The 12,154-nt window shown below is 45.2% G+C and overlaps 5 protein-coding genes across 5 annotated transcripts; 2 read left to right on the forward strand and 3 right to left on the reverse strand.

Moving 5' to 3' along the window:
* Window positions 1–58: 58 nt before the first annotated feature.
* On the reverse strand, window positions 59–956 carry EAF01_010892 (uncharacterized protein; the record flags this gene model as incomplete). Its single annotated transcript, XM_038919149.1, has 2 exons — window positions 59–878; window positions 925–956. The coding sequence occupies 2 exons, from the start codon at window positions 954–956 to the stop codon at window positions 59–61; spliced, it is 852 nt and encodes a 283-aa protein (XP_038765432.1).
* A 1,388-nt stretch (window positions 957–2,344) lies between these two features.
* Window positions 2,345–4,790, forward strand: EAF01_010893 (uncharacterized protein; the record flags this gene model as incomplete). The annotated part of the gene is made up of 4 exons (XM_038919150.1): window positions 2,345–2,356; window positions 2,557–2,722; window positions 2,775–2,886; window positions 2,942–4,790. 4 exons carry the CDS (start codon window positions 2,345–2,347, stop codon window positions 4,788–4,790), a joined length of 2,139 nt encoding a protein of 712 aa, XP_038765433.1.
* Window positions 4,791–5,499: 709 nt separating this feature from the next.
* EAF01_010894 (uncharacterized protein) lies at window positions 5,500–6,635 on the reverse strand (the record flags this gene model as incomplete). Its single annotated transcript, XM_038919151.1, has 3 exons — window positions 5,500–6,178; window positions 6,268–6,349; window positions 6,431–6,635. The coding sequence occupies 3 exons, from the start codon at window positions 6,633–6,635 to the stop codon at window positions 5,500–5,502; spliced, it is 966 nt and encodes a 321-aa protein (XP_038765434.1).
* A 296-nt stretch (window positions 6,636–6,931) lies between these two features.
* On the forward strand, window positions 6,932–8,584 carry EAF01_010895 (uncharacterized protein; the record flags this gene model as incomplete). Its single annotated transcript, XM_038919152.1, has 3 exons — window positions 6,932–7,237; window positions 7,288–7,741; window positions 7,823–8,584. Exons 1-3 carry the CDS (start codon window positions 7,089–7,091, stop codon window positions 8,582–8,584), a joined length of 1,365 nt encoding a protein of 454 aa, XP_038765435.1. The 5' UTR covers window positions 6,932–7,088.
* Window positions 8,585–9,092: 508 nt separating this feature from the next.
* Window positions 9,093–10,857, reverse strand: EAF01_010896 (uncharacterized protein; the record flags this gene model as incomplete). The annotated part of the gene is made up of 2 exons (XM_038919153.1): window positions 9,093–10,733; window positions 10,822–10,857. The coding sequence occupies 2 exons, from the start codon at window positions 10,855–10,857 to the stop codon at window positions 9,093–9,095; spliced, it is 1,677 nt and encodes a 558-aa protein (XP_038765436.1).
* Between the last annotated feature and the right edge of the window lie 1,297 nt (window positions 10,858–12,154).

Genomic DNA, 12,154 nt, shown 5'->3' on the forward strand with positions numbered 1-12,154 from the left:
TTCCGAGATACTAAAAGACCAAGGATATGGTTCGGGCCATCGAATGCACTGCTGCAAATCAAAATCCAGCTGACATGCCTCGATAGCCATTATCTGCCTCCGTATCGACGTTTATAAAGTATTTTTCGATGTTCCACAAAGGATTGCTTAATGCACCCCCAGTTCCATGAACAGCAGCTCTAAAGTTTCTTCTCATGGTGGAGTGAACTTCGCCCAGAACGAGAGTCGGTATGGGATGGGCTACAAAGAGGCTGAATTCTGGAGCCGTTTCCCATACCATCATGTCGATTATGAGTTTGCGAAGTTTGTCATGTTCCATTGTGTTCCCCCAAATATATTCTATGAGTTCGACAGGAACACGCCTTCCCAAGTTTACCATTTCATGAAACTTTTCGATACAAGAGTTCTGGAGTACGGGAACCTGTGTCATGTCGGCAAAAACGTAGAGCTTTGAAAGCAGTTTCAGTTGCTTTTTACAAAACAAATGCAAACGGCAAGTATCATTATGCGTAATTCTAAGCCAGCTGTCCGCGTCGCTATCATAGGCGCTATCAACTGAAAATGTATCTTCCTGGTTGCAAAAAGCACACACGCTGTGATCCTCTCCCAAGTCCCTTGTGATACGAACCTCAGAACTCGATGTGGTTGAGTCCCACAAAGGCAAATGCAAGTCCTGAGTATACAGCCAATGATAGAATAATTCGAAAACTTCCACTTTGACTTCCGGAAATTTTATAATTCCAGTTGTAGCCTCCTCAAATCCCGAGTTCAAAGCAGCTTTAAAGTATGGTGAATGATGACAGACAAGGTCTTTGTGGACACCGAAATCCTTGAGGTCATGTCCAACGTGGACATGAATCATGGCATAGCTAAGAAGTCTATACTCGATCAGCGAGTATTCAAAGATAAAGAAGGGACACTTACTTATTCAACTTCCCAGGCATCTTTGCAGACATTTTGGAGTGGAAGTTATCTTCAATATAGAAGTACCAGTCTGTTGGTCCTTTCAATATTTTCGAAACTTCTTTTGGCGAATACCGGTTTAACGAAGCACTAGGCAGTGTGTGTTTCTTGATCGACAGAAGTTTAGTAATCGATCTTGGCACGAAACTTTCCTCTACGGGGCCGTAGAGATTAAAAAGAGCACATTTAGGTAGGTGACAAGAATGAAGAAACGAATCAAAGTACATATTCCTACCTTAATTGATTGCAGAGAAAGCACGAAAGAGGGGGAGATGTTCTGAATAATGCTTCCCATGATCTCCTTTGCGCCACACATTTTGTTTTGGATTTCCTGGATTAGACAGGTGAACGAACGATACATATGCAGCAAAGCAAGTAAGATCTTACAAACTCAAAATTGGTGAGCATCCGATTGCCAGATAATACAGCAATGCAGAATACAGAATAGAGACCAGGTGTCTGGAGTGGATAAAACTAACGGAAAAGGGTAAGTAAGAGGGGTGAAAGATCTACCTACCCGACTAGTTGAAAGTCATATATAAGTCCATTCACCTCTATCCCAACGGTATTCAATTCCTCTGTGTTTAAAAAATACTTGCTTTCACTTGCACTTGCAATTACCAAGGTATGATACACTTACTCACGTGATGCTAGTGATTACCCATGGTATGTTGAAAGGTTTAGGCAGCTCACTCTTATATATCATGTTTAGCCAAGTGTTCTGGATACTGTTTGGTGGTAGTACATAGGAACAAATGGCACACAGGAATGGCACTGAAGACATTGAAGGGGGTCGTTCAGCTCCTGCTCACTCTTGCAATCTCACTGTCTAGCTGCCACAAGGACATGGAAATGATTTGAAATGGTATACGGAGAAGTGTATGTAAACGGATGTAATAAACAGTCTTGTAATAATACCTACTTGGGTATCAAGGAGTAATTTCGAGTTTAATAATCGTAACAAATCACCGTATAAACTTACTTGCATTCAGTTATAAACGGTAAATCAACTTTTGGAAGTGAGGTCTGAAGTGAGGTCTGAAGTGAGGTCTGAAGTGAGGTCTGAAGTGACGTTTGAAGTGAGGTTTGTTTGATGACAGAGAAGTGTGGGCTACCAAATCAAGCTGAAGGTTGCAGGGATGTTGTCGTCCTTAGGTTTCCAATTTGGTTGTAAGCCGTGCGAAAGAGATTCACTCAACTTCAACCATCAAAAAAGGTACTTCCTCCTCAACCAAAAACCTTACTACATACCACCTTCCTTTACTTCCTTTAATTAATCTCCTCCATCGTACCTACTTGTTTCGACGAAGAAAGCGCATAGAATAATTCACCTCTTTACGCCTTCCTTATCTAACTGTGAATCACCACGATCTTGTGAATTATGGCCAATTCTGTAAGTGGAATACCCATTTTACCATTTCAAACATAATCTTCAATCAGACAATCTCTGTTCAACTTCCGCTACTCCTCTACTGTCTCATTCAATCGAGAATGGCTCTAGCAAGCTCTTTCGTTGTCGGGAGACGACCCACTTACTCTTCCGTTTTTCAGAAGTTTCCAGTACATCCCAAGCTAACAGATCCAATGTTTCAGCAACGACTCCCTCCCCAACAACCTAGCTATAACCAAGCTTATATGCCAAATGGTGCTGTAGCAGGTCATACTGGTATCCCACCTGGAGCTACCCCTTTACTCCCAAACAACGGTAGAATCATACAAACTGGAGGTGTGAGAGTTTTGTGTGTGGCAGACGTACGAGGTGAGCTTGACCTGAAGATTTGACTTTTCAGGAAACGCTGACAACTTGGAAGGAAATTTAAGATCACTCAATGAACTCGCAAAGCAAGCACGCGCAGATCACATTATTCATACAGGAGATTTCGGTTTCTATGATGACACCTCTCTCGATCGCATTGCAGAAAAGTGAGCTCAGCATCAAGCTCAGCACCTCAAGTCACCCACTAACAAAATTCAATAGAACCCTCAAACATGTCGCTCAATACTCTCCCCTGATCACAGAAGCTACGAAAAAGGCAATCGCAGCACCGGGCGGCCCAGTAAAATCGAGATTCAGTCCTGGCGACCTTCCACTTTCCGAGTTACCACAGTTCTTAAATGGCAGCCTGAAGCTTGATGTACCAGTCTACACTGTCTGGGGTGCATGTGAAGATGTGCGAGTCCTCGAGAAATTCAGATCGGGCGAATACAAGGTTGACAAACTTCACATCATTGATGAGGCACGCTCAATGCTTTTGGAAATTGGAGGCGTTAAGTTAAGACTTCTCGGACTTGGTGGCGCAGTTGTCATGCACAAACTTTTCGACAATGGCGAGGGTAGAACCACAATTGCTGGTGGGCAAGGAACCATGTGGACTACACTACTTCAAATGGGAGAGTTGGTAGATACCGCCAATCGTGTATACGATCCTACCGAAACCCGCGTATTTATTACCCATGCGTCACCAGCTCGCGAGGGTATTTTGAACCAGCTCTCAGTTACCCTCAAAGCCGACTTCTCGATATCTGCAGGACTACATTTCAGATATGGAAGCTCCTACAACGAATTCAGTGTCAACCCTACCTTGGATCATTACCGGGGTAAGCTCGCAGCATCCAAAGCTTCCTTTAATGACGTATGGGAGACGGTCAAGAGCGAAGTTCAACCGGCCATTTCTCAAAACGAAGCTCAACAAAATCTTCTTAACAACGCCCTTGGTATTGTAGAGAAGATGCCAAGCACCGCACATGGAGGTAACCCATTCGGCGGCCCCGTTGGTGGTTCCAATGCCGCTACTTTGGGTCAAGTTGACGAAAGTGCTTTCAAAAACATGTGGAACTTTAACCTAGCTGATGCTGCCTTTGGATGGTTGGTTTTGGAAGTTCAAGATGGGCGCATCGGTACCGAAATGCGAGCTCAGGGATTCAACTTCGCTCATCGAGGTGCAAAGCAACACCCAGGTCACCAACAGCAACAAGCACAAGCACCTGCGACCGGCTCTGGAACACCTGGATCAAGCCAAAACCTTGTATCCTCTGCACCACCTACTGGGCCAGCTCAGCGTTCACCTGCCGCACAACCTCCAGCGCAACCTTTCGGTCAACGAGGACAAGCTCAACAACAAACAAGAGCTCCACCAGCTGGTCCTGAACGTACCTCAGAGTCACCAGCTCCATCATTCCAAGCAAAGCCTGCCACACCACAACCAGCTCAAAGCAACGTTGTTAACCTACCATCTGCCAAAGAGGACGAGAAGACTCCCGCGACTACGAATGGTACAGACAGCTCGTCCCCAGCAGCCAAGCCTTCTGCCGAACAAATCATTGGTCTCTTCGTTATGAATGTAAACTCAGAAGATCATGTCCGCGATTTGTTCTACGACGATGACAAGGCAAAGATTATTAGAGTCGATAAATGGGGTGCATCCAACAAGGTTGCCGTTTTCAAGACAACGCAGGAGAGAGATGATGCTCTAGGTCGTCTACCTGCAGAGGTCACACAACGTAGCAGTGAGGATCGCTCAAGACCTTTGGTGAAGTTATTCCAGGCTAGGGATAATAACAAGTCTTACTCTTCAAGCCGTGGAGGCGCAGGCAGTTGGGGCAGCAGCAGAGGTGGAAACAGCAGTGCTCCCCGAGGTGGTTACGGAAGCGGGGGTGCTAGCGACAGCGAAGGTGGACGAGGCGGTCGAGGCGGTCGTGGTGGAGCTAGCCGTGGAAGAGGAAATGATAGAGGTAGAGGTGGGCGTGGCGGACGAGGAGGCTTCAACAAGGAAGGTGGAGCATCTCCTGCTCTAGCTTCAGCTACACCAGCAGGAGGCGATTCTTGATCAACGATAATATTCGACGTCATACATCACCAGTTTTCCTTGCTTTCTTGCACCAAAAGTCATATTTCTCGTACAGTACATCTTCTAAATGGTCACTTATTGTGAACAGAAGATATCTATCTTGACAGAGGCTCAGCCATATTAGTATTTCGGCTTTCTTTCGTCCTCATAAAAATATTTTAAGGTACCGGAGTGGAGTTATAAACATTTGCTCATACTTCACGGTTCCTACCTTTATTTGTGTGCAGGCGATGATGGCTACTAGCTCGTTCCATTTCCTTCGCATCTGTATATTTGATACAGGTAGCTTTGAGTCGCATCATATCATGGATCTCATTATGGAATGAGATATTCGGAACGAATCTATGAATAGCGCTGCACATGTATTCTAGTCTTTGCCTCAAATTTCCGCAGGGGAAAACATGAGAGAATTGAAAGGTTGGTGGTTGCGAGGTGTCAGAAAGGGGTTGGTTGTCAAATGATTGCAGATGCATAGAAAACATCAATTAAATTCTAGTAAATGTGTTTGAGATTTTTCATCGTGATATTTGGAGCTTATGGTATCGTACAATAATGTGTATATGCATTTTACATGGTGGAGTTTTACAGATCTTCTAACGTGATTTACTTGAGAGTCGGAATGATTCAAGCTCATAGAGACAACGTGATATCAAAGCGGATGCTTAGCAAATGGGACAATCCCCCTTGTCTACTTCTCTAGAGGTTTGATACCCTTATGGATTGCTGCAATTCCGCCTGTCAAATCCTCCCATCCCTTTCCAGGAACCACAAATCCAGCTTCCTTAATCATATCTCTGAATTCCTCCTGTTTAGGGAACTTCTCGATACTCTCTACCAAGTATTGATAACTATCTCTATCTCCCGCCACCAATTGACCTATCAATGGTATGGCTAAGAAACTCCATTGTTTATAAATCGCATTGAATAACGGATTGGTCACATCCGAGAATTCTAAACACGCGAAGAGTCCACCGGGTTTCAAGACCCGATGCGCTTCCCGCAACGCCGCGGCTTTATTTGTGAAATTGCGGATTCCGAAGGCGACGGTGTAGAGATCGAGGGAATTGGAAGGGACCATGGGGAGAGACTCGGCGTTTGCGAGGAGGAAATTGAGACGTGGGGAATGGGCGTAGGAGGTTTGCAGCGAGCGTTTGCGTCCTTCGGCTAGCATCTCTGGGTTGATGTCGGAGATGGTTATGCTGGAGGAGGGGGATTGGTTGATATTGGTTGCGTGGTCGAGGAGCCGGAAGGCGATGTCGCCGGTGCCGCCGGCTATGTCGAGCATTTTCCAGCCTGGAGGGGGGGTGGAGGAAGAGGTGGAGGTGGGAGGGGTGAAACCGGGGTTTATGGAGCGCACGAAGTGGTCCCTGGGTTAGGGTCAGTAGGCGGAACGGATGTGTATAAGGTGAAAGACTATCTAGATTGCGAAAGCGAATGTAAAAAAGAATAAACATACTTCCATAATCTATGAATCCCCAATGACATAAAATCATTCATGGTATCGTACGAGGCTGCCACATTACTGAAGACGCCCGCGACTATTCATCACGATATACGGATTAGCTTTTGTTCATGTATCTAATCGCTTCATTTTTGACTATTCAAGCCATTGAACACACCTCTAGCTTCCTTCTCCGCCTCCGGCACAGTCTTGAATCCAAAATGTGTGGTTCGTCCATTATTGCTATTCGATGCACCGGCAGACGATGTTTGTGTCGAGGATGAATCGGCTTGACGTGTCGGACTCGAAGTAGAAAAACATCTCGAAGCGAATTGGGTTCTTGCAGACCTAATTAAAGGCCTGAGTGCTGATCTGCAAGCCATTTTGTATTAATCGACTATAATTCCGTGGGAGGGGCGAGAATTATACGTCGATAATGAAACAATGGGAATCCGAAATTCCCAAGTTCTTTCCCAAACCCCGATAAATTTCTCGCCTCGTCAGCCTTGCCAAGTTTTTTCTGCGGCTGGTGGGTTGGTGAAGACTTGAGCTAGGAGAACAAGGGATAGGAGTGGATCGGTTATCGACGGCATTACCCCAGATTTCAGCCTTGGTCTCCAGTGTTTTAGCATGGTTGGAGTCCCCAGTATCTGTGGTGATCTTTCTTGGGCCGGAGTTTCTTTTTGTTTGGTATTTAAGAAGGGCTCGGATGGTATTGCTTGAATGATGTTGAAGAACTGATTTTGCAAAAAGGTCAGTTTGTCGCTTGGGATTGTTATTTTGAGGTTCAAGTGGTATATTTCGCATTGAAATTAAAGGCGGATAAGCAAACGATTATGAATTCACAAAGAGTCGGAGGACGTCTTTTGCGGGGAAGTAAGAGGGGAAGAATATCCCCATCTTTCTTGAGAAGTAAGACTCATGGAATATGGTCGGCAAGATGTCATTCTACCGTGGGACCAAGTCAGAAACCTGGGTCTGCAGGGTAAGTTTTCATCGATTGAAACAGCGTATCAATTGCTAATAAAAACATAGAGTACGCTTCCCAGGAGCAGTAGACAGTAAATTTACCTCTTCTCTCTCTTTCGAACACCCCTCAACCTACACCGCCATCCCTACCTACCGCACCATGTCCCCGGATGGCGACATCCTCGATCCATCCGCTGTTCTCCCCTCCGATGAAGCGGCGCTAGAAATGTATCTCAACATGCTCAAAGTATCTATTATGGATGTTATAATGGTTGAAGCACAGCGACAAGGTCGATTGAGCTTCTACATGCCGAGTCAGGGTGAAGAAGGTACTTGTGTGGGCTCGGCGGCGGCGTTGGAGAAAGATGATGTGATTTTTAGTCAGTATAGAGAGGCAGGTGTGTTTATGCAGAGGGGATATAAATTAGAAGATTTTATGAGTCAGTTGTTTGCGAATAGGAAGGATAAAGGGAAGGGAAGAAATATGCCTGTGCATTATGGGAGTAAGGAGTTGAATATTGTGAGTTTTCTTCTGATATTGCCCCAATCTTGACGTAAAAACAAGGGAAGAAATTGAGAATAAACATCTAACAAATTTCAGCACTGCATCTCTTCTCCCCTCGCAACCCAAATTCCCCACGCCGCAGGAGCAGCCTACGCATTGAAACTCCAACGTCTCCAAAACCCCTCTCTCCCACCCCGAGCCGTAGCCTGCTATTTTGGCGAAGGAGCCGCCTCAGAAGGAGATTTCCACGGCGCCCTCAACATAGCCGCTACGCGCTCCTGTCCCGTCATCTTCATCTGTCGCAACAACGGATACGCCATCTCGACCCCCACCCTCGAACAATACCGAGGCGACGGCATCGCCAGCCGCGGCACCGGCTACGGCATCGACACCATCCGCGTCGACGGCAACGACATCTGGGCCGTTCTCCAAGTCACCAAGAAAGCGCGCGAGCTGGCGCTCACCGATGGCGGCCGCCCCGTCCTCATCGAAGCAATGTCCTATCGCATTTCGCACCACAGCACATCCGATGATTCCTTTGCCTACCGCGCGCGCGTCGAAGTCGAAGATTGGAAACGCAGAGATAATCCGATTACGCGGCTGCGGAAATACTTGGAGAAGAGAAATGTGTGGGATGAAACCAAGGAGAGCGAAGCGAGGACGAATATTAAAAAGGAGGTTTTGAAAAAATTGAGCGAGGCGGAGAAGGAAAAGAAACCCCCGATTAAAAGTATGTTTGAGGATGTGTATAAGGAGATGACGCCCGAATTGAAGAGTCAGATGGAGGAGTTGAGGACGGTCATGGAGGAATATCCCGAGGAGTATGATGTGCGTGAGTTTGAGGGGGGGGGTGGGTAGTTTGAAGTAAGGGGTGGAGCATCGTGAAATGTAGATTGTGGGGGAGGGAGAGGGGAGAAGGAGAAAGGGGAGGCATAGATGAGATTATGAGATTATGATCGTAGAATCCGAATACATTAGCATCAGCATCAGCACGCGTTAGCGAGAAATACAATAGATAGGTATTCAGATACACAAGTACCTGAAGCGTAGCATTTGCGTTCACCGATATCCATCGTGCTCACTTGATTCAAACATCACAATCATTACTCGTATACTGTCATGCAAAATCTGAGTACGTTAATCTACTCTAATGACGCTTATAAAATCTATCTATATACAAAATAGTAAGACACTTTAAACGCTGATATTCATAAACAAAACCATATCCGCTGAGAAGCCATCCAAACCCCACCATCCACCCAACAATCGCTGAAAACGCCTTTTGTCATCACCTAATGACCAAACGACTCCATCGAGTACGCCAGCTTCTATAATCCCCCAAACAAAGAGATCTCTGAAGATATCTCTACTTCCTCGCCACCCCCGTAACAAGCAACGCACCGCTCCCAACCTGTACTTTCCACCCCTCTTTAATCAACATTCTCGCTACCGCAGGTCCCAACTTTCCCTTTCCCCCTTCACTATGATTTCCCACGCCCGTTACGATTTTAAATCCTTCTTGAGGTCCCGCTCGTATGTATCCACCGCCGAGCCTTCTCCGTTCCTCTGAAACCCACCACATGATTACTTTCTCTCGTGCAATTCTCACTGCGTCTCGGACTCCAACTCCATGCAAATCTATACCGCCGTTCCAGCATTGACCCATGACTAATTCATCTGCTGCAGCACTTTCGGCATCTTTAACACGGACGTTGGCATCTCGTCCTTGTTGGGAGTAATAAGCTGCTGCGCCGCCCATGAGGGGATTCGATCTGGATTTTTTATACGCGGCGGATGCTTTTTGGAAAGCGGTGTTACGTGCGTTGATGTGAGGGCTTGCGTCTGTAGAGGGAGAGAGTGGTGTACCGGGATTAGACGAGGTGGAATGAGTGGGGTAGATGGCGTTCAAGGAGTATTGTTTTGAAGCGGATAATACCGTGGGTGAGGGGTCGATAACGAGGGGCGTATGTCGAATTTCGATTTGAAGGTTTGGTTTACCTGATTTGGAGACGGGAGTCGATATGAGTGCGCTTGCCAATTCACGTGCATTGGCTGTATATGGATATGTCATTTGAGTGAGAATGAGTATATGGGATGGTTTGATTGAAGGAAACGCTTCCCCAAGTTCCATTGCTTGAACTTCGATAATTGGGTCTTCCTCTTCCATGTCGGTGGCAGGATAGTTTTCAATGATTGATAAGATTGTCGCTCTGACAGATGCTCCATTATTGTGGTACATTGAAGTAATTTGTTGCATCGGTAAGCCCGTTCTGGTAGATAGAAATTCGACATCTTTTCTACCCGTCTCCCATTTACTCGCTTCAGCTGTAAGGGGTGAATCGTCTGCAATAGAACTGCTTTCAGATGCTTCAGTCTTTCGACCCTTTCTCTTTCCTTTTTGTTTGCGGGTTTTAGGTGACGCGGAACTTTCAGAGAAAGCTTCAATACCACGTCTCCTCGATCCTGTTTCCTCGAGGAAAGATAGATTGAGCAAATCTTCGATTGCCAAATTAATATTTCCTTTGGACTTCTTTAGTGAATATTTGACATCAAAAGGTTTCAGAGTCTTGAAAGTCGCAAGTAAGAAATTCTCTTGACTATCCACATCCATCCCCTCAAGAGAATCCGTAAACTCAGTCCCTTTATAAGTATCTTCACTGCTTTGAAAGTCCAATCCTTCCAAAAGATCTAGTGAAGATGTTCTCTGGCTCGATGTTTCGTCTGTAGAACTACTCCATCTAGGTACACTTTTACTACTTGAGCTCGCATCGTCATTTCTGCTATTGCCATTTTGCGAATTCTGCTCTGCTGAAGTTTCCCCTCTATGTGTGTCTGTTCCGCCCCAAGTTCCACTAGGATCAAAGCCAGTGGCTTCTTCAAACTCTGCATCCTTCCGTATCATATCCAAAACCATGCGCGCAGTCTCAATTTGCTCTTGATTGGAAAGATCGTAATCTGCGATGATTGCACGAAACGTACTGTTGTCGAGTGGGGGACAATATTCTATCTGTGTAGTTCGTCAACATTATATACAACTAAAGAAACAGAAAATTCGAAAGTGAATGAGATAGTGAATGAATTCAAGAATTACATACCTCCATTTGAGCCAGAAGCTCCTGAGCATTCACCATAATTGCGGCAATGCAAAGCAATGCAAAGCAATGCAAATTTCAACGTCGATTGTTTCCTTCTAATTGCGCACACAGACACAATACAATTCACTCTATTTCTATCAATAAACTCTTTCTTTTTCTTTCACCCAACTCAATATTCAAGGAGATTCTGTTGGAAATAAATTATTATAAATAGATGTAAGAGAAGCAAAGTAATAAATATGTAACATGATTCTATGGGATATTGACATCTTCTGTGGTATTTGCTCAAGTTCAAGTAGGTAGGTAGGTATGATTAAAGTTTCGTTCTACTCCCTAGAAGAAAAGAATGAAGTGGTGGGATTTCGAAGGATGATGAAGTCATGAGCCGAGAAATCAAAGGGCACCAGATATCGAAGCTAATAGGCCGTCTGGCTGGCTATCTTATCAGTGAGGGAACGCTAAATAGGGGTGAGGGTGAGATATTAGTAAGCAAGATTGATATTGAGCGACAGTAGGTATGTACCTATTCATGAAAACATGGAGAATTTGATGTCGGTGACAACTTTGGAGATTCCTCTCGAATACTCTTCAATCGAGTCGACATAAAAGTCTACCGTGTACGAGACACCGAGAGTATCTCGTATCTTCTGGCATGAACCAAATCAGAGTGTTCTCATCAATTCCACAAGTCCGTGTGCATTCACCATCATAAGAACGACGACCATCGCAACTAACTCAATGAGAGGAGAAGCACCTTCCAACAATGAATTGATACATTGACAACATTGTATGAGAGATACCAAACTTAAGATCTAACACATTTCTATAGCTTTGCTTCTCAAACTCAATCCAAGCTTGCTGGCTTTGATTGTGCTTTTGATCCTCCACTTTCACCAACGTTCAAAGTATATCTTCATCCGTGGACAAGCTGTCTAGGCCAACATGATTTCTACTTCTGTCGTTGATTTCAAACACTCGTTAATCTCCAATCCAAGATGGCAAACTTGTCTCTTATGCTGGGCGAAACATCCGATGACCAAGACGGTTGTATTCCACAGTTGGTAATGACCATCTTGATTGAGATTGATGAGCAGACGATGTGGAAGATATGGGCTAGAGCCTATCATGGTTGGATATTGCTTCGGATGATTCCCCGAGCAAGAGATACACGCTGTACTTCTCGAATACGATGGAACCATCTACTCTATCTCACAGAACTCTTGAAACATCGCCACAGAATTTTCCCTCGAGTTGAATCCTCGAGGCATCAATCTCTATCAGTGAAAACAGTGTACGCAAAGCTACTGAGCAGTCTTGTTTTAACGACTCAACC

This window comes from Botrytis porri (genome assembly GCF_014898465.1).
Source record: "Botrytis porri strain MUCL 3234 chromosome Unknown BPOR_018, whole genome shotgun sequence".
NCBI classification, from domain to species: Eukaryota; Fungi; Ascomycota; class Leotiomycetes; order Helotiales; family Sclerotiniaceae; genus Botrytis; species Botrytis porri.